This window comes from Plutella xylostella, chromosome 25 (assembly GCF_932276165.1).
Source record: "Plutella xylostella chromosome 25, ilPluXylo3.1, whole genome shotgun sequence".
Taxonomy (NCBI): Eukaryota; Metazoa; Arthropoda; class Insecta; order Lepidoptera; family Plutellidae; genus Plutella; species Plutella xylostella.
In genome coordinates, this window is record NC_064005.1 from 7,946,598 (window position 1) to 7,968,831 (window position 22,234).

At 34.1% G+C, this 22,234-nt stretch overlaps 1 protein-coding gene across 1 annotated transcript; it reads right to left on the reverse strand.

Moving 5' to 3' along the window:
• Window positions 1-11,413: 11,413 nt before the first annotated feature.
• On the reverse strand, window positions 11,414-21,817 carry LOC105397895. The gene is made up of 5 exons (XM_011569906.3): window positions 21,800-21,817; window positions 16,460-16,641; window positions 13,740-13,933; window positions 12,514-12,733; window positions 11,414-12,100 (listed from the first exon to the last, which is right to left on the reverse strand). Exons 1-5 carry the CDS (start codon window positions 21,815-21,817, stop codon window positions 11,899-11,901), a joined length of 816 nt encoding a protein of 271 aa, XP_011568208.3. The 3' UTR covers window positions 11,414-11,898.
• Window positions 21,818-22,234: the final 417 nt, after the last annotated feature.

Sequence of the window (22,234 nt, forward strand, 5' to 3'; positions counted from 1 at the left end):
GGCGCAGTGTTCCCTAAGATATGCAAAGGCTAATAACAAATACTTACCACATTATGATAAAAATGAACCAAACTCATTTCTAATTTACTTGGATTGCGTAAATTTATACGGATTTGCGATGATGAAAAAGCTTCCAACAAGTAATTTTCATTTTTTAAATGATTTTGAAATACAGAAATTTAATATTTTAAATCATAGTGCTGATGATAATCAAGGATTTATACTAGAGGTGGATCTCAGCTACCCAGCTAATATCCATAAAGAGCACTCTGATTTGCCATTTGCGCCTGAAAAGTTAGTTCCCGCCGGCGGTACAACTAGCAAACTTATTGCTAATTTATATGATAAACATCATTATATTATTCATTATGTTCACCTAAAAGAATGCCTGAAACATGGATTAAAATTATTAAAGATACATAAAATACTAGCGTTTGATCAGAAAGTATTTTTAGAACCCTATATTTCGCTAAATACATCCCTTCGTCAAAAGGCCACCTCGGATTTTGAAAAAGACTTCTTTAAAAAACAAAACAATTCAATATTCGGAAAAACAATAGAAAATAAACGGAAACAAGTCGATGTTAAATTAGTTACAGTGTGGAAAGATGTTTGCAACAATACAAATAAACTTTGCGGTGCAGAAAAATATATAAGCGCTCCGAATTTTAAAAATTTAGCGATTATATCTGAGAACCTGGTGGCCATTCATTTACAGCGAACACATGTTATTTTAGACAGACCAATATACATCGGTTTTTCTGTTCTCGAATTAGCCAAAACTCATTTGTATAGATTTCACTATTCCTTTATGAAACCTTTTTATGACAAACGTATACAATTATGCTATACAGACACAGATAGCCTTCTTTACTTGATATATACGAATGACTTTTATGAAGATATGAAAGATAATATACAATACTTTGATACCAGTAACTTCGAGAAAAATAATATTTACAAAATACCTCCCAAAAATATGAAAATACCTGGGTATTTTAAGGATGAATTGGGTGGAGAAATAATTTCGGAATTCGTTGGCTTAAGAGCTAAGTTATATTTTATAGACACATGTAAAAACAGTATTAAAAAAGCAAAAGGAATTAAAAAATCTGTAACAAAAAAACTTCAATTAAATCAATACAAAAAGTCACTATTTAAAAACGAAAGCTTTAGGGATGATATGTTTTTAATTCGTTCAAAAAATCATCAAATATTTACACAAAGAGTTAATAAATTAATACTATGTAGATCTGACAATAAAAGACAAATTTTAGAAGATAAAATAACAACTCTACCTTGGGGTCATTGTAATACTTCTCTTTAATGCTACTTCTTAAATTGTATTATGTAATTCTTTTTAGATACACAGTGATAAATGTATTATCTACTATGAATAAAACAAGTTATGCTCGCATAAGTATGTGTCATTGTGTTTTGTAAGAAGGTAATAATTTTTAAGATATGTAAGGTACTATTCCGCGCATCGCGGCTTTTTAACTGTCACGCTGATGTCGATGAAAAATACTGGCATTGGCCGCGCGCCATAGTCGTAAGCCGCGATGCATGGATTAGTACCTTTAGTGATAATTGTACCTACTATGCATAAAACAGGTCATGCTCGCATGTTAAATTGTATTTGTAAATTCTTAGTGATAAATGTATACCCAGTTACTATGAATAAAACAGTTCATGCATTAAAATATTATTTTTTTTATTTACCGCTGACCTATCTTCCAAAATGTGCCTGTAAGTATGAGTAAAATAAAAAACATATTTTTTATTGAATATAAATTTATTATCTTTTTTTTATTAAGGATATACCTATCATTTGCATTAATCCAGCAGCGGACTATTATAGGCTGAAGATGATGATAATCTATTTCCATTAAAATACATTTTATTGCTCACACATTTTTTTTAAAATTTTGCGTACCACACATTGAGCAGCGTCCATCACTTCATCATACTGATCAGTCATAATATATTGGGCACTCACTGCATGTTCATTGATATCGATTCTGAAGGCGGAAATTTTAAATTTAGAGACGTCAAAACCTTAATTTCTTTGTTTAAAATTCGACTCTATGATTGTTTTCGTAAATGTCATTTTATGCTAGCAATTTTTTTAGTTTGACAGCGTTAAAATTAGAATTTCTGCCTTCAGAATCAACATCATTGTCACTGTTATCGAAAGCTTCAATATCAATTTTTATCAAAAATCGTCCCTTGCGCTGATCGTTTTTTAATATGAACGTAGAAGATTGATTAATACATTTGCATTTTTTTGTTTTTCCGCATTTTGATAACTTCTTTTCTTTTTCTGGTTGCTTTTTTTCAACTTTATCTAGCCATCCACATTCATCCCATCCTTGAACATAAGCGGGAAATGGGCTATCTTGGCTGATATTACCAATAGGCGGGCTCATTTCTAGACACGTATCTTGCGAAAACAGAGGGTTAATCTTCGCCATTATCTGCAACAAATATAATAAATACATAGAATACAGTATACAGTATTACAATCTAAAAAAATAAAAACTTGTTATAAAATCATTAGTAAATATTTTGATTACTTACAGCAGAAATTTACGTGTCTAGTCAACTTGAAAGTTGATGATGTAATGAAAACAAGAGGATCTTATTTCAGGCAGGTATTTAATAAGTATGAATCACATCACGCGTGTATGCACTATAATGCTAATAATACCAAAAAAGGCTAAGTTGTTTCTTTTCATAATGCCAACGACGAGGCATCTATAAAAGTAATAATTTACTCCAATTTTGTTAGAAGACAAAATGAAGTTAGTGAAGCAACCTCTCTCATTAGAAATTAAAAATATAAAGGTTGATCATTCTTCCAATGTCATCAGGCATAGCAAATTATTGCCTAATTCAATCCGTTGTATAATATGCGGGCCCTCAAATTGCGGTAAAACAAATACAATGATAAGTTTATTACTGCATGAAAATGGTCTTAAATTTGAAAATATATACCTTTATTCGAAGACTATATTTCAACCGAAATACCGTTTTCTAAAAGAAGTTTTGAGTAGAATTCCCAGTATTAATTTATTCATGTTTAAGAATAATAATGATGTAATTCCACCTGATAAGGCCTTAAATAAATCGATCTTTATTTTTGATGATGTTACTTGTGAAAATCAAGTAAATATAAGAAATTACTTTTCTATGGGGAGACATAAGCAAATAGATTGTTTTTATTTATCCCAAACTTATTCTAAAATACCTAAGCAGTTAATAAGAGATAATGTTAACTTTTTAATAATTTTCAAACAAGACGATATAAATTTAAAACATATTTATGATGAACATGTAAATTCTGATATAAGTTGGGTAATATTTAAAAAAATGTGTTCAGATATATGGAAAGACCCTTTCACTTGTTTGATCATTAACAAAGATTGTGCCTTAAATAATGAACGGTATAGAAAATCATTCGATGTGTTTGTGAAATTTGATTGAATTCAGTAGATATGAATATATATATGCAGGCGTGAGAGTAAAACTAGTCACATAACTTTTTGCTAGTTATCTATCTGCTCGTTTCATAGATTCAATAAAATCATCCAGTAATAATAATGGATCCCCATGTAAAAGAACAAATAATAAATTCTGTAAAATGTATAAAAAATAAAGTGAAAAGAATGCAAGAAATAGATGAGGATTTGGAATTAAAATCACGAAAAATATTCAAATCAATAATCAATCCCTTGGAAGAATTAGCATCTACGAAGAGTTGTGCTCTTGTTCCGCAAGTTGAAAACTCTTCAGATAAAAATTCTTTTATTACTACTAGTGAACCATGTGATGATAACATTGAAAGTGCAGATTTTGAATCTAATACAGAATCCGAATCTTCTACACCGACCAATTTAAAACCTATAAGTTCACCTTTTAGTACACCGATCCAAACGATATTAAAAGATGATTATAAAAACCTGCAGGTACCATTTGGAGTTCGTAATAAAAATAATAAACTTATGATAGGTAACACTCCTATAACCTTCGATTCAGTAGGCAACAAATCAATGGCTATAATAGGTAATAAATCTTACGAAGCCACTCAAGGTCTGATGGAATTATTGTTTCATAGTAAACCGGACAACAAGGTCATATCTATGGAAGATAAACTAAACTATAAAGACATTTTATGCCAAACAAACGCGCACAGAAGAGATTATGAACCTTTGGGTCAAATTAAAGGTGATAAAAGCAATAAATACAAAAATATTGTAAAACCATTATTTTCAAAACATGAATTAAATAATGTTAAAGAAGGAGAAGGCTGTAAGTTACCGACCTTAAAAAAGTATAATTCAAATATTGATTTCATTTATTGGGATGATCCTAATGAATTGATCGATAGGTTAAAAATTTTAATAGCTTCAAAAGATGCTGGAAATACCAATCATGACAATGAGATAATATCTATTATTGAGGAATTAAAAGAAGGCGGCATCATAAAGGAATAAAACTGGATGAAGATCATTACATTTATCAGTATTCTCATAGCTACTCAACATGAATGTTGATAAGTTTGGTCACCATATAAATAAGATACAAATAATGGAAAACATATCAACAAGATCAACTACTGCTAACTTATTAGTTGATGACAATAACAATTTCAATGCCCAATATAAAGTCATTAAACATATAGCAACACCCATTGATCAAACTGATTGCGCTACAAAAGGATATATTGATAAACAAATTGAAATAAATACAAAAAAAATAAACACACTAAATCAAACAGTACAGCAAATGAATACTGATATCACAAGTCTTAGTAAAAATGTTGAATTATTGAGTCACAAAATTAAAAAAAAATGAGTAAAGAAAACATTGTAAATGAAATACATAGAAACGCGAGAAAAATTTTTCCACGGAGGCATGTTGTTATGAAAGATATAGATGATTTATGGCAAGCTGACTTAATTGATATGCAATCTGTTTACAAAGATAATAAAAACTATAAGTATATTTTAGCAGTGATTGATACTTTTTCAAAGTATGCTTGGGCATATCCCTTAAAACTAAAGAAAAAAGAAAATATAATTCAAGCGTTTAAGAAATTACTCGAAGCAGGACGCATTCCTAAAAATCTGCAAACTGATTTTGGCACTGAGTTTTATAATAAGTCATTTAAATCGCTGGTTAATAAGTATAGAATTAACCATTATTCCACATATTCCACAAAAAAAGCATCTATAGTGGAAAGATTCATAAGAACTTTAAAAAGTAAAATTTATAAACAATTTCATTTGCAAGGAAGTTATAACTGGCTTGTTGGTCTACTGGATAATTCAATAAAATCGTATAATAACAAAACTCATAGAACGATTGGCTTAGCACCCGCTGAAGTCAATAAAAATAATAAGAAATTACTACAGGAAAGATACAAAAAAATACAAACTTTACGTTTAAAAAAATGCAGGATGTTTAAACTTGGTGAATTTGTTCGGATAAGTAAATACAAAGGAACATTTGAAAAAGGATATACTCCGAATTGGTCAACTGAAATATTTAAGATAGTTAAAGTGCAGGAAACCAATCCTGTAACTTACCTTTTAGAAGATGCTAACCATCAACCTATCTTAGGATCGTTCTATTCTCAAGAACTACAAAAAACCAAATATCCTAATAATTATCTTGTTGAAAAAGTTATAAAAAGAAAAAAAAAACAAGCTCTTTGTTAAGTGGCTAGGATTGTCTTCAAGAGAAAATTGTTGGATTGATAAAACAAACATTTTATAAACAAATTACACACAAGAAAGTCATCAGTCTTACTCCGTGCATGATTGGTAACAGTGTTTTGTTATAATAACCTACCAAAAACTGATTCATCCAAATGACAAAAAAACGATCGCAGCAAAACAAAGATCTAAATGAACTCCAGAAAAATATTGTTCCTAGTAAAATTAAATCTAAGAACTCAGGTAATGGAATTCGAAAGACTTTTAGGAATATCATCTCTCAAACGAAGAAACATATGCATAAATTAAAACCCAAGTGTAAAAAGGCTGCTATCGACCTAGCTTTTGCAGCAGCTAAGGAGTTCACATCAGACCTACCTATAAATATACCGCGTGTAATACCAGTTCCAAAAACTGGCGGTATTTTACCATTAATACCCATATTTGCTGGATTGTCCGCTGCTGGCAGTTTAGCAGGAGGAGCTGCGGGTATAGCTAAAGCAATCAAAGCAATAAAGTCTGCTAAAGAACGTTTGCAAGAACTTAAAAGGCATAACCATGAAATGGAGGCGCTTTAATTGTATCGGAAGAGGGCTACAACTCAAACCATATAAAAATGGATTAGGAATATATCCAATAAAGTCAAAAAACTAAATCAGAGGCTACCTAATCGAGCTCTTACTAACATTGATATTATGTACTATGGAAAAAAGATTCCCTATTTCAGAGGAGTATTTATGAGGGATGAATTACCACCGCATCCATTTAAAAATGAGAGTGGTGTTATTAATTTAGACAGTTCTCAAAACCATGGTACTCATTGGGTAGCCTACGTGAAGTTAGATAATTTTGTAGAATACTTTGACAGTTACGGTAATTTAAAACCGCCAAAAGAATTTATTAAATATATGGGTTCAAATTTAGATATTAATTATAATTATATCAATTATCAAGGGAATCATCCTTTTAACTGTGGTCATCTTTGTATAAATTTTTTAAAAAATTTTTGGCGAAGTAATAATTTCAGATAAATAGTTTCAGTATTTAAAATGAGGTTCAGTCGGTCATTATGTCTTTCACGCTTAGTATCAACGGAAATAAGTCTGAGCTGAACACAAATTACTTTCCTCCTTTAACATTAAACAAAAAATATGAGTGTGGTTTATTGTATTTTTCTGCACTAAATTCCGTGCCAAATATAAATAACGAAAATAATGTTTTCATGTATGGAAATGAAGGAAAACAAATTATAATACCCTGCGGCTTATACGATTTGCAAGATATAAATGACTATGTCAAAACTAGAGTCCAGGATTGCGACATCCAAATAAAAGCAAATAATAACACTTTAAAGTGTTCTATATTTTGTTCTCAGTGTATTAATTTTGAAGTAAAAAACAGCATAGCACCTTTATTAGGATTTCCCCCAGTAAAACTAGAAGCAAATAAATGGCATGAGTCGATGAACCCTGTAAGCATTCTTCCCCTGACTGTGATACGAATTGAATGTGATTTGGTGCAAGGATCATACATAAACGGATCGCCTTCACATATAATCTATGAATTTGTACCAAACGTTGCTCCTGGTTACCAATTTATTGAAGTACCAAGAAACGTTATATATTTCCCTCTGAGGAAGAAAATAATAACATCAGTTTCTATTAAAATTGTTGATTCGGAAGGAAATCTAATTAATTTTCAGAACGAAAACATTCAGTTGTGTCTCCATCTACGGGAATCAAAATGATTATATTCAATAACAGTGTTAACTATAAAATTCCTACAAACCATATAAAACAATCCACTGTTAAACGATGTATCAAGGGTTCTAGACGTGTTAAATATTTGAAAAACGTTAGTCCAAATAATAAAGATTTCCTTCGTGCTCTAGGGTTTAAAGTATGAGTATACTAAGTATAAACGACTTACCGAAATTCGATAACTCAATTGAGAGCTATGAAGTGCATACCTATAATCCATATAACAACAGTTTTAATGAAAATGATGAAATACGTATACCAATCCATCAGCAAGATATATATGTATTACCATCAGCTAGTTCTATTTACATTGAAGGAAATGCAGTTGTCAGCAGTAAAGACCTGACGGGAAAGTTACAAAAAAAAAATGTTGACTTCACTAATAACGCTATATCATTTCTTTTTCAAGATATCAGGTATGAAATAAATGGTGTAGAAATCGATCGTGTGAAAAATACTGGCATCACATCAACAATTAAATCTTATGTGTCATTAAATAGTGGTGAGAATAAAGCCGCTGCAGTTTGGGGTTGGGATGTAGACGGGCTAAAAAAACAAAATGGCGCGTTTAATGTTCTTATTCCATTGAATAAACTAATGGGCTTTGCTGAGGATTATAAAAAAATCATTATTAATTGTAAACATGAACTTATACTTAACAGAAGTAGCTCTTGTTTAAACAGTATTATAGCTGAGAAAGATGATATTGTATCTATAAATATACACAGAATTCAATGGCGTATGCCACATATAAAAGTTGCAGATCGTCAAAGATTAACATTATTGAAATATTTAGAAAAAGATAATCCTATACAAATAGCATTCAGAAACTGGGATTTGTATGAGTATCCATTATTACCAAAAACTACAAAGCATTCTTGGTCTGTTAAAACAGCATCGCAGTTGGAAAAACCGCGATTTGTTATAATTGGTTTACAGACAGAAAGGAAAAACAACAAAATTAAAGACAGTTCCAATTTTGATCACTGTAATATAACCAATGTTACGCTATTTCTAAATTCTCAGTATTTTCCTTATGATTCACTTAATTTGAAATTTGATGAAAACAAATATAGTATATTATACGAAATGTATATTAAATTTCAACAGTCATTTTACAACCTTCCAATTGATCCCCTGCTTGATCTGGAAACCTTTAAGAAAAAGGTACCTCTATTTGTTATTGACTGCTCAAGGCAAAACGATAATCTAAAGACTGGACCGGTTGATGTACGCTTAGAAATTGAAACATCTCAAGATATTCCTGAAAATACAAGTGCTTACTGTTTGATAATCAACGATCGACTTTTTGAGTATAAACCTCTGAGTAATATAGTTAGAAAAATAACATGAAAGTGATAGTAGATGTACAAGGATTTAAAATCGATCATAATCAGTTCATTTTGAAAGAAATTTGTATCTTATACAACGATCAGATACATCTATTGTTAATCCAGCCCCCCTTTCCATTTCATAAATTGTCAGTGACTGAAAAGAAACAAGTTAAATGGATAGAAAAAAATAGAAAAATATATTGGAATGATGGTTTTATACCCTATTCAAATTATTCGATGTATATTAATGAAATATTGATCGATAAAATAATTTTCTGCAAGGGTACGGAAAAAATGGTCTGGATTAAAAATATGTTACAACGTGCTGAAGTTTACAACTTAGAAGATATGCAATGCCCTAAGTTACTAAGTTTGTACGAAAAATATAAACATTCGACCGATGTATCAAGTTGTATTTATCATCCAACTATATGTGCTCTTAGGAATGTAACTTGTTTAAGAAAATGGTGTTTGGATAATAAAGTTTTATAAAAAATATGTAGGTATTTTTATTCAGAAACAACTGACATAAGTAATCAAAGAATAACCTAATTTACATTAAAAAAAAAATGAAAGCATACAGAAAAATATGTTACAGTCAGCGATAATATCAAGTATTACTTTGTGCCTGCTCGAGATGAGGTGGATATATTTGGCACATGGCAGTTAGATACACTACGATTTAAAAATGCATATGTTAGAGTATGAAGTTATGTTCTGATCGTAACACGTAATTTGTACAAGATAGATATCCTGATCGACCAGTACCGATTATCAGTTGCACGACGCAGGTTTCCACCGGATCGCAACTCGGGGTGTGATTGGGGAGGTCTAAATCACGGACGGCGAGCGCAGCGAGCCGTCTGTGATTTAGAATCCCCAATTACACCCTACTAACAATGTATTTATATTGTTTTTTTTTTTATTTAAATATTTTCGATTGTGTCTATATGGAGGGGGGTCAAGAACTGCTTTACGGAAAAAAAACATATTTTTAACGAAAGTATCCTCGATACTGTCTTTTTTGACACCAAAAACATTACATTATCACAATTTAACATAATGTAGGTACAAAGGGCTGTCTTATAGCTAAGAACTTCTAAATAATACTCTACATAATACATAACAATAATTTTTCACTTTATGCCTGTTTCCTTGCGATCAATAGATCAATACACTTTACAAACTTTGCTTGCGAAATTATGCTAACTTTCTTCCCATATAATATACATTATAACATTTTATAATAAATCGATTCAGCTATTCGAAAGTGCGTTCATTTTGGCATAACTTCCTGGAGTTTTCCTCCCCGGTTGGGATATAATAATAATTAATTCTGAATAATCCAAATATAGAGGCCAGGCTAACAGGAGGTGCGTTCTAATTACTGCTGACGTTACCAATTAGATGCTCCTATTGTACAATAACAAAGCAACACAAATTAAAGGCCGGATGCAGCTAAATTTGATGTAATATTCACGTAGCCCGATTACGTAAAGTTGCTGATCTTGTGATATCTCTGGAAGACAGTTTTACTTAAGTTTTAAACCTATAAATATCACAACTTACAAAATATAAATTCCGTTCGAGAAAAAGACGTTCCGTGTATAGGACGGCACGTTAAGTCGTGGGTCCCGGCTGCTGTTTCGACAGCTAGTAAGAGGCCTTCGGGCAGCTTGAAAACATCTGACAGTCGGTTGAACACTTACCCGACAACTTTCTCAACACAAGTTTGCTTGTGTTGGGGTCCACCAACCCGCACTAGGCCGGTGTGGTGGACTAGGTCTAAAACTGTTTCTTCATGAGACCCGTGCCCCAGCAGTGGTGACGTGATGGGTTGTGATGATAGGTGATTTTTTCTCATTTGAGTAAATCTACTCGAGCATGAACCCACAGCGCTGCATGACTGTTATATATGCGTGTATAAGCCTCGTATCATTGCGTCTCTGACCGTTCTTTGTTTTGCCAGCTGGCGCGTCATAGAATGCCAAAGCACCGATTACCTATCGCGAACTTTTTTATATATAAAAAAACAAACACTCACACCTTGTACTAATGTACTCCCTTGCGGGGTAGGCAGAGGTGCATTGCTGCACCCACTTTTCGCCAGTGTTATGTTAGTCCCAATGTAATAGGGGGCGGGCCTATTGCCATTTTACGGGCACATCCAAGACCCGAGAACAAATATCTGTGTTTAAAGAAATATCTGCCCCAGGCGGGAATCGAACCCGGGACCTTCAGCTCAGTAGTCAGGGTCACTAACCACTACGCCATTCGGTCGTCCGTCGTACTTTTTTTTATATTAACGACACTAATTGGTTTGAAAATTACATAAGTACTTAAGCATCTATATTGTTATGTAAAACTAGCTGTTCCCGCGCGCTTCACTTCGCCTTAAAAAGTTTTCCCGTGAGAATTCCGGGATAAAAAGTAGCCTATGTTCTTTCCCAAGGTCTAGACCGTATGTATACCAAATTTCATTCAAATCCGTTCAGTAGTTTTGGCGTGAAAGAGTAACAGACAGACAGACAGACAGAAAGACAGACACAGTTACTTTCGCATTTATAATATTAGTTAGGAAGTTAGGATTAGGATACGTAATAAGCGTTTTCGATTGTTTGAAGCTCTAATTGTAATAATTTAATAGATAACAAACGTACAAACTATGCTGATTGTAATTAAACCTAAAGTCAAGGCCCCACTTGGAAATTTAATTAGCAACGTTTTCGCCCGTAACCCGTATTTGAGTAAAATATATATTGGAGAGGGATCATATTTGTATAGGGTAATGGAAAATTGCCCTTTCAATATAAAATGAATGAAACTAGGTTTGACCTCGTTTTTCATTGGCTTATGTGAATGTGGAATAATTTACTAGTCGATATCATATGTTATTAGTATTCGTATTACTTGTCATTGCTATTGCTAAGATTATCTTTGTATTATAAATCATAAATTCATAAAATTTATGATAATATGTATGTATATCATTCTGCTGAAAACGGCGTATCCACTCGAATCCACTGCAGTGATTTAGTCTCATTACTACCCAGCCCAATCAAGATGTAGTCCTAACGCGCCAACTCAAGCATAAACACACTGGTACAACAACTCTTTCATATTGGCAACATCATCTTCTGTCTCTTTCTTCACTCGGTTGTTGCACTTGACCATTTTTTCGCAGGACTGTTCGTTGTGGCGACGAGCGTTCGTCAGACTGAGGTCGAGTTCGTAGCCAAGAGTCACGGCAACTCGAGCCAAGTCGCGGAGGATGGTCACGTTCACTCTGGAAGACGAAAGAGATGGCTGGTTGATGAAGAGTGTATGAGAGGGACAGAAAGCAATAGTAGCATCGATTTCGAATGGAAAGATGGAGGTCACCGCAGACGCGGTCGTTCCGTAGGTATATAATATAAGGCAGCAACCAGTTGATGGCGTGCTGGCGGACTGAGATGGATGGGAACCTCAGAGTCTACTCTCCTCCTTAAAAGACTGTCATAAACAAATCGTAGACTGACATTTTCCAGACCTCAAACTTAGGTACGCCACGTTTTCGAGGGTAAATAACGTTTCTGAGATTTCAGTAGGTTATTAATCAAGTTTTACGGTTGCATAATGGTCGCAACTGTGTTTGTGACTTGAGAATTTAAGATCGGAATGGTTTTATTCCAAATGATCTTGAACTGTAGAATAACTTACTTCCCATAATCTTTGCTCTTCGCGCTCTTATCAGCTTCTTCCCTCCTCAAAGCTTTATCCAGCGTGGATTGCATGTGGTCTTTGGTAATCTTGACCATTTCTTCCGTGTACTTCCCCATCTCAGTGATGGACAACCGAGCAGCCTCCGTGCAGTCGTAGATATGAGCTAGGTGCTTGCTAGCCAATGTTTTTGACTCTCGGCGTTCCATGTTGCATAGTTCTGAAAAAGAAAGTGTAAAAAAGCTTATTATAAAATTGATGATTACTTAGAAGACGTTAATGCATGGCTGTGATAAGTAATTAGCTCTGCTCATATTATAATTATTATTATTAAGCTTGTAAGTATTGCATACCAACTAGTTTTAAGTCTTTTTTTTAAAAGATGGCTCTGGGGTTTCATGTCTCCGTTCTTCTCCTAGACAGAAAGAGCCCCCCTTATCCGAACGGAGAGTAGTTTGTAATAATTGACGTTCATCAGTAAATTTTATATTTATACGATGAATAAAAATATTTGACTTTGACTTTGCTTGGGTTACTTATTTAGAAACGGGAACTGCTGTGATATGTTTGATTCATGTACAATGTTGGACTTAACCTTGTATTCGGAAGAAGATTTGTTAATTTGTATATTGAAGTAAATAAACAGTTAAACAATTTTCATTGGTATGGTCAAACTCACTCAAATATGATTTATATACTTACTCGTAACATAATAATATGATTCATTATGATAAACCCTTCCCGCTCCCTAGCATTCACTCTTGGGACTAATTAATATAATTATGTATGTACTATATTATGTATGTTCACATGCATCTACTACATAATCCTTCTACTTAGGTGTAGGTATATAGAACTCAATTAAACGAACGAACGGACAAAAGAAACGATTCGTCTTCATTTCATAATAAAATGTTGAAGTAGACACGAATCACTTCGTGCATTCGTAAATACAATTTCTCCTGTTTGTTATCGCTACCGACACACTTAATCAGACAAAAACTAAATTAAACTACAAATACACTCGCGGGCAATTAAAAAGTTCCAGTGACAAACCAAATTACCTCTGATCGGAAAAGGATATAGAATGACCATGATGATGAAAATGATGAATTGATGTAAATATGATGTTCAAATATTAAATATTATAATGTTAAAAACTTTAAGGCTATTGTGGCATCTTGAGAGTGGAAATTTATCATTGCAGTTCACAATGTTTCCTTTACCTGGCACTTTCAACTCGTCGGCTAGCCGGCCGAGTTCGGTGGCAATCTGCTGTCTCTTCTGGGCGGCCATTTTGATTTCTTCCCTGGCCTTGCCGAGGATCTTGTTCGTCAGCTGCTGGTACGAGGTCTGCATGTTCTGCAGGTACGTGTCCAGAAACGGAGCGAGGAGTGAGTCCATTGTGCGAGACACTTCACTGGTAATTAGGTTATTATGACTTTTAATTATGGTAGGTATCGAAGGAAATGGATTGTCAAAAGTATACATAAGTAAGGTGCAGGTGGGTTATTCCGAAAGGTTTTTGGGTGAGTTGGATACATGTTCGTATTTTGTCAATTTATGAGGCCTTGTTGGGTCATTTTGATTCATGTAAGGACGCTTTGTATACTTGAATACCTAAAACTCTGTTTAACAGACTTTTCTAAATACCCACAGAATTCGTGAATTTTTTAGTTTCAAAAGCTGATAAGGGAAAGGCGGTAGTAACTGGCCACTTAAGCACCTTGGCCACTTTACGTGTGTGCTCCATCTAAATGCATGATCTGATTTAGGTGATTTATATATCTAATTATTCACTAGATTCTGTTGATTGTTAATCAATAAGAACTATTTAATTAAATATCTTTATTTAAATGAAAAGTATCACTTTTGTGTAGTAACTGGCCATAAATGATGGTGGGCACAAATATATGGAAGCTGGGACCAGCACCAATAGAAATGAGTGATACGTCGTTGAAAAGGTACCTATTTTTTTGACGGAAGCGCTAGTCTTGATTTACTGTCCAATTAGAATAATCGTACCTTGAAAGTTTTATATTTTATTTCTGTAATTATAATGTTTTCGTTAGTTTTTCACATTCATTTTTAATTTTTATAACAAAATGATCATATTTCATATAATATTATATTTGTTTATTATCTCAGTAAAGAAAACCAGTTGAAAGTAATTTTTCCAATTTCAATAATACGTGTTTACGTGTATTACGCCCTAACTGTCATCAGAAGAGAGAGTGCAATGCCATAGAAAAATACTTCCTTCCGACGAATATATTTTAAAATGGACAACTTGTACGGATTTGTCGTCATAATACTTTTTTGCTCACATGAAAAGAACTATCCAACGATGTATGTCTCGTCTTTATTGGACATAGGTCCCAAAACGCTCATTGTCATGTCAGTAACTGGCCCTCTTATTTTGCAGTAACTGGCCACCTAATATAATTAACTAAAATGACAAGTTTTAACCTTATAACTACTGCAAACATTATAAAAAACCTATTACAATTAATGTGTTATGACGTAGTTAATGTGCTAACACTAACACTAATAATGAGAAATATCTAATATTTCTTAACAAATAAACAGTTCATCATCATCATCACGTCCCCACCTGCTGGGGCACGGGTTTCCTTCCAATGAAGGAAGAATTTTCTAACAAAATTTAATAAAAAAACAAAAATACTTCTACAATTCAATACTCTTTTAATGTAATTAGTGTAACAACGTCACAATTCACATATTATTATGACAAAAAATAAGTTTATTTTCTATAAATCATCACAAATCGTTTATAATAACAAAAAGTTTATATTAAGTCAAATACTTAAATCTTAGCTTCTTCTTGAACTAATTCTAAGATTGTATAAAATACAACATGCTACATACAACGCACGGACACTGAGAGAGGACGAGAAGATGGTGTAACACGAGGTAGAGCTGGGCAAAAAAATAAGGACATCTTAGGGCTACTCGTATCGGAGAGCGGTGGTAGCTCAGTCGGGTAAGCGCCCGCTTTTCACGCCAGAGATGCGGGTTCGAATCCCGGTGCTGACATGTACCAATTAGTTCTTTTAACTTAAGTACAATGTATACCATCACTCTTACGGTGAAGGAAAACATCGTGAGGAAACCTGCATGTCTAGATTTTTCACATCTAGATATGTTAACCCACCAACCCGCAGTGGAATGCCAGCATGGTGGGAAATGGTCCAAGCTTAGAAAGACAGTTTAGACCTTAGGGTTATGCACAAAGGTTCCATTCGAGAGAGCCAGGTGCAGGCACTGACACCCCCACACATAATATAATAGAGAGGGACACGATGACCCTGAAGTCTGGCCACAAGCTCTACCATCAGGAGGGTAACCAACTGTTCCAAGGTGGCGTAGGATTTCTTGTCAACAACTTCCTTGTCAACAAGTTAGTGGAGATCAGTATAGTGTGTCGAATCGGGTAGCGTACCTTGTACTTAAACTAACCGAGAGGGATTCCTTGAAGGTTGTACAGGTATATGCACCAACCTCGACACACTCTGACACAGAAGTCGAAGCAGTATAGTTGCGAAGATATTAGGTCCTTACATATGAAATTGGCGTTTTCTATAGGAGGAACATAAAGTCGTTTTTTTTTTAAATGAAATATATGTATTAAATTGATCAAAGTATGTACCATTGCTATGTATGCACTTTTGCCATCTCATAGGTAGTTCATTGATCCCCTTACTAAAAAAACCATTCGGGCGGGAATCAATAAAATCTTTGAAGGCGGTTTGGACTGCCCCATCGGAGTTGAATTTTTTTCGCACCATGAAAGAAAATGATAATCTAAAGATAATTATATCTTTAAAATAGTATAAAATGCCTTATTGGTTAAAGCAATTTCTACCAGATTAGCTTTTGGATGTAAGAGACCAAAAAAAAGGGATTTTCGGTGCATATCACTTACCCATTATCCAAGATCTGTGGATAATTTTCATCAGAAGATCTCGTCATCGTCCGACCAGAGCGGTGGACCCCCCATCGCTCCCGGAGCCTGGTCAAGTGCAGGTCCAGATCCACTGGCTGGTGCTGCCAGGGTGGCACCTCGAAGCAAAGCCCGCCGTCAAGGCGCATGCGATTGCTTCGCTCCTTTAAAGTGAAATGTTTGTCGTCATCATCACCAGCTAATCCACTGCTTCTCACAGTATTAGAAAGTGTTCTACTTCTCCTTAGATTGTACAAGTTGTCCCCTCTTAAACTAATATAATGTCACTATATAGAAGTATTATTATAATAAGAGAAGTATTATTATAATAATACTTCTATAATATACAATAGTAACGATTACGAGTTTTGAGAATGAACATCTCATATAAATCATCACCCTGTTTTAAAATATCTGCTGTTTACCATATTTTTGCAAAGGTATTTTACAGCATAAAAAGTAACTATTTAATTTGCAAGAAGCATAACATTTATTTAATAAACAAATGACAAAAGTATTAAGTACCAAGTCTATAAAATAACTTTTTCAATGAAATTAAAAACTGTAAAGTGCATCTAGAAGTTGTGAAAAGATTCATTGAACTGGATCAAAGTTTTTCAGCTTCAGCTCTTTGTGGAAAGCTGCTCTTGCTGTGCCACAATAAGGCTGCACGCTAAAGCTGTGTACACATTATGAGGAGGGCTACTCTACCTTAATATTAAACCAATGAATGAAACTGTCATGCAGTCGCGATTTTTAATAAAACGAGATATAGGCATGGTTAGCTCAAGTAGCCCCCCTTATTGTCGGCGGACTGTGTGGTGATTCGAAATCTGCTATCGTCATCATCATCATCATCACGACCCATTACGTCCCCACTGCTGGGGCACGGGTCTCCTTCCAATGAAGGAAGGGTTTAGGCCTAGTCCACCACGCTGGCCAAGTGCGGGTTGGTGGACATCTCGTAAACTGCTAGTATATTAACTGGTAGTATAGTATAATTTATCATAATATTGGCACGAAGGCGTTAGTCCAATGGACAAACGGAGATACGGCATGTATTAGACTAGTAAACATACCTTTATGTGAAGACCCAAGAAGGTAATACAACTTTCTCATAGTATTTTTTGTATTCTTGTTTACATATTACAAGTAAAGATGATAAAATGGGTGGTGTAGTGAATATAAACTTCAGATAAACCACTTAACTTTAAAGTTCTTGCGACTCTATTAGCATTGTAAAAAAGTACCTACTACAAACGATATTTTTTGGGATATCGGCACGCACAAAACTTACTTAGTACTTAAATTAAAAACTTACCCTGCAATAATTTTTACTGTACACTGTGGCAATAAAAGTAGCCAAATATATTAGTATTAGCAACATTATCCTTACTATTTCTTAATTAATTTTCTAAAAATACACCAGAAACTTTTTGTCATACATATTTTTAGACAACCGGAGCTCGATAACGTGATTTTGTGAATTAACATTTTCTCCGCCATATTACCCGGTTCAATGATCCATGAAATTGAATTCCAAGTTAAACTAACTGAATGTAAATAATGCTTAGATTAGCTTTCACGGAAACATTAGTTGTGTGTGTTATATTTTTTTTGTAAATAATACTACCTATTTCCTGATAATTTGATAGTTAAATAACTACCTGGGTAATTTTAAATTATCTTCAAATTTATTTATTCGATTATCATTAAACAACTGAAACGAATGGATTCAATAAAATTAAAAATAAGTAGAACTAACAGTCGTGTTATCGTCGTGGCTAAAATATCTCCCATGGACAATTTTCTCGGATAAACCTATACATTAATATCCTCTAAAGTCTAAACTGTAGCAGTAATTTTTTTTTGCAAACTATAAACATTCTGATACTTACCGTGAACACTTTTGCGGAAAAACGCAGCATAAAAACTAAAATATAAAGTAGCGGGAATATTATTTTTTTAGCAAGGGCCGAAAGAACATAAATAGATGTGTCTATAAGATTTGCTTCCTAACTTTTAGCTTTTTTTTCTACTCAACGTGCTCGTGTTCTTATATAGATTTACAGGTACTTCTATCCACCTAATACTGCTTAACCATGATAGTAAAATACAATTCCACATTACTAGCTCTTCTCTTTGGGGGGCAATTCTGCTAAAATTTGCAATCAATTGAGTGTCTTGGGTAATCTACGCCTCGGTTTACACGATACTAAAAATGAATTAAGGAATATATAAACGTGGACTTCGAATTTCATGTGTAAATCATAAAAAAAATATTGATTACCCTTTCGGGAATTACCGTCGGTCGTGAGAATATACAGGTGCGGTGGTAGCTCAGTCGGGTAAGCGCCCGCTTCTCACGCAAGAGATGCGGGTTCGAATCCCTGACATGTACCAATGAGTTCTTTTAACTTAAGTACAATGTATACCATCGCTCTTACGGTGAAGGAAAACATCGTGAGGAAACCTGCATATCTAGATTTAGCACATCTAGATATGTGAACCCAGATACCCGCAGTGATCGGATATAGAGTGTGGTATTTAGCAGAATTGAGTTTCTCTACTCGAGATCTTATAAAATACACTTACGTGAACATAACGAGTCCATTTTGCAATCAGCGTTCATATTCTTTTATATTCTATTCTATTTCACCTGCCTTCAGACGCAGCGGGTAGCTATAATATTAACTTATATTTTTAGGAAACCTGACTTACCTGAGAAAATTAGGCCCGAGTTCACCATTGAAGAATTAGGCTTAGGTATTAGATAATAAACTAACAAAGACAAGTATATCGTACCGAATAATAGAAAAAAAATCATGAAAATCATTTTTCTGTCTGTATACTAACTTGTTATCTACGAATTCGTGCAACTGGGCGTTAGATTTTTAATACATACATACATTCATGTATACATTGTACATTATACATGTATACATTGAGCCCTTTTTCAAACGGAGAGTAGGTGGTTTGTAAAAAATACACTTTTCACAGAAAAAAAAATATTTAGATATATGATGAATAAAAGCATTTGACTTTGACTTTGACATAGTAATGCTAACGACTGTAATCCCCGAGTCACCCGCCTTTTGCTATAAATAATATATTTTGTACTCATGTGATAGGTTTCGATCCGTTAGTACATATCTATGCTTACGTACTCAAATAAATGTATATTTGTTATTTATATTATATTTATTAAAACTAAGTAGATTTATATTAAGCAACAACTCTTCTGTGCAATCACTTTAATCAAACAGAACGGCTGTTCACAACCTGTTCTTTCTTCAACAGCATAACGTTCTTCAAGTATTTTTATTTTTAGCGAGACGGTGAGGGAAAATAAATTAAAATCTTGAAACAAAATTACAAGAGTACCTAGACTATCCTAGACTACCTAGGACTAGATAAGCAACAACCCGTGTACGGGCTTAAAGATGTAGACTCGCCCTTACCAGTGATACACGAAGTTGGATTATAATAAAAAATAAAAATACAAAAATTCATTTAGTTGAAAAACCAACAAAGACACATACAAATTGTTAAAACCTTGGTCCTCAAACTAGAATTCCCTGTGCTATGAGGACCAGGATCCGTCGTTGATTAATAATCTAATTTGAAAGATTGATCTTATATTATTCTAATCGTATCGATGAAAAACGTAAGTCATAAAGATTTCACTGTGGTGAAGCGATTTACCAGTTAGATTAGAGTCAGTGGATCACTGTTTAAAACGAAAAACTAAAGTTTTAAAACAATGCTGCGCGAGCCACGACTCCATCTCGCTATATTAAACGTGCCGATTGTACGACACATCTCTCGTTCATTCGGTTTTCGTCAGTAAAGAGTAACCCGCCAGTCACTGGCGCCAGGGTGCGTAAAATATAAGAGATAGTTGGACACCCTCCGGCCCGCCGATAGACCAAGACAACGCAAGACATTGAAGTGGTTTGTGGATCCTTACATTTCATTGAATTAATTTTCCTCAAAGAAGTTCTCTCTCTCTCTCTCTCTCTGTCAACGAGGAACCATGGTACGGACATGATATTTTTTTCAAGAAAAGTGGAAAAAAATAATTAAGCTTGTAATTAAATGTAGCCTGTCCGAGGTGCACTGGTAGTAGACTCTTCTAGTATTCGAAGGAATATATTTTATAAGCGTTCTTGTGTATGCATTTATTCCAAGAAATTTCTTTCAAAGCAGAGATGTTATAGTTTTAGCCTTAGGTAATTATAACTTCATAATTATGTCGAAGCAGAGATATTGTCCCACAAGATACATGTTTTTTTTTTACAATGATATCGAATCTGAAAGTACAATTAGTTATTTTAATGCTGCAAAACCTGAAATTATTAATATGTTGTTTATCATCCGAGTATTTTTAGACGATATTTTTTTCATTATTTTCGATATACGGATAAACTGATAGACAAACATTCATACATATACTCTAGTATAAAACAGATACAACTCCTTTATCGAGGTTTGAGTTATAAATATAACCACAGAGGATAGGATGATAAACAGCACATTTTACAGGTATCCTCTTAAATTAACTATAAATGAACAAGATGGAGTGTCAGCGCAAAATAAACATTTCGACAAATAGCACCCCACTTTTAACACTGAGCTGTTATTTTATCCGTTCAGCAAGAAGATTTGTGACTCTATTCATCAATACAATGGTTGTCTTTTGGTTGAACCTCCGGTTTGACAGTAAACAAACTGAAATATTTTTTTGGCTTTGTTTTGCATGTTCGCCATCTAGTTCGTGTATTGTTAGTCTAAGAGTCTCCCGCTGCACGTGTGCAGGTGCGAGGCACATTTGCGTTGCGTCATTTCGCATCTCGTCGCAGTTGTAAATATGAGCTGGGATATTTCGTGCTTGAAACAACGGCGCAGGGAGGCAGGAACGTGCAGGATGTGGGTCATCGGCCATATATTTAAAACAGGTGTCTATTTGTTTTAGTGCATTTCTGAATATATCCTGGAGTACTGTAAACCACGGTGTTGCGATTTATTATCTGGGTGCGTAAAGGCTTTGTGAAACAAAACGCTAACTAGACGCCGCGCTATGAATGTGCCACGCTGGCGCTCTGTTTGACGGTATTTTACCATAGTACTCGTAGTACCTACAACGTACATCTTAGCGTCATAACGCGACTTCAAGATGGCACACTGATGCGCGCTTGATTTGAGGAAAAGTTGTTTAAAAGACGTTAGGGTGCTTACATAAAGAATCGGGTTCCCTGTATCTAACAGCAGGTTACTGGTACGGATATAGGGAACCCAGTCTCTCTATGTAAGCATCCTTACTTGGGGAGGCTTCTTCATTGTGTCTGTGTCACATGGCATGCTCGGCTGACAAACCCTTTCACTACAGTGCACGGTGACAACGCCTAGCCTAGCCCTTGTCACCGACCCCCTAAAGCAGAATAGTTTTTTTTTTCATGAAAGCAGACGGAGTGAGCTTGTGTACCCAGCTGCTAAATAGTGCTGCAAGAGTTATATTGATCTATCTACTGAACATGCTGTACAAACTTACTTATTGAAAATTGTGCACAGGGATTAAAAAATATTTTTTTGGTTTATTGAGCAGAACTGATACAATAAAGCTACAACACTTTTGTACTTATAATTACCTGATGGACATGGATTAAACATATTAACTAAATATTATTTAAGTACCTTACCACTATACTTGCTGATTTTATTGCCTACTACTTATTACGTAAACCAATAATATTTTTC

Bases quoted from the DNA above. Each gene is read 5' to 3' on its own strand.
- LOC105397895 (XM_011569906.3), bottom strand. The intron at 13,934-16,459 runs GTAAGTGATATG...CCTAATTACCAG, and splicing joins CCACAGATCTTGGATAATGG to TGAAGTGTCTCGCACAATGG. The intron at 12,101-12,513 runs GTAAGTTATTCT...TTCGTCTTCCAG, and splicing joins AAGAGCAAAGATTATGGGAA to AGTGAACGTGACCATCCTCC.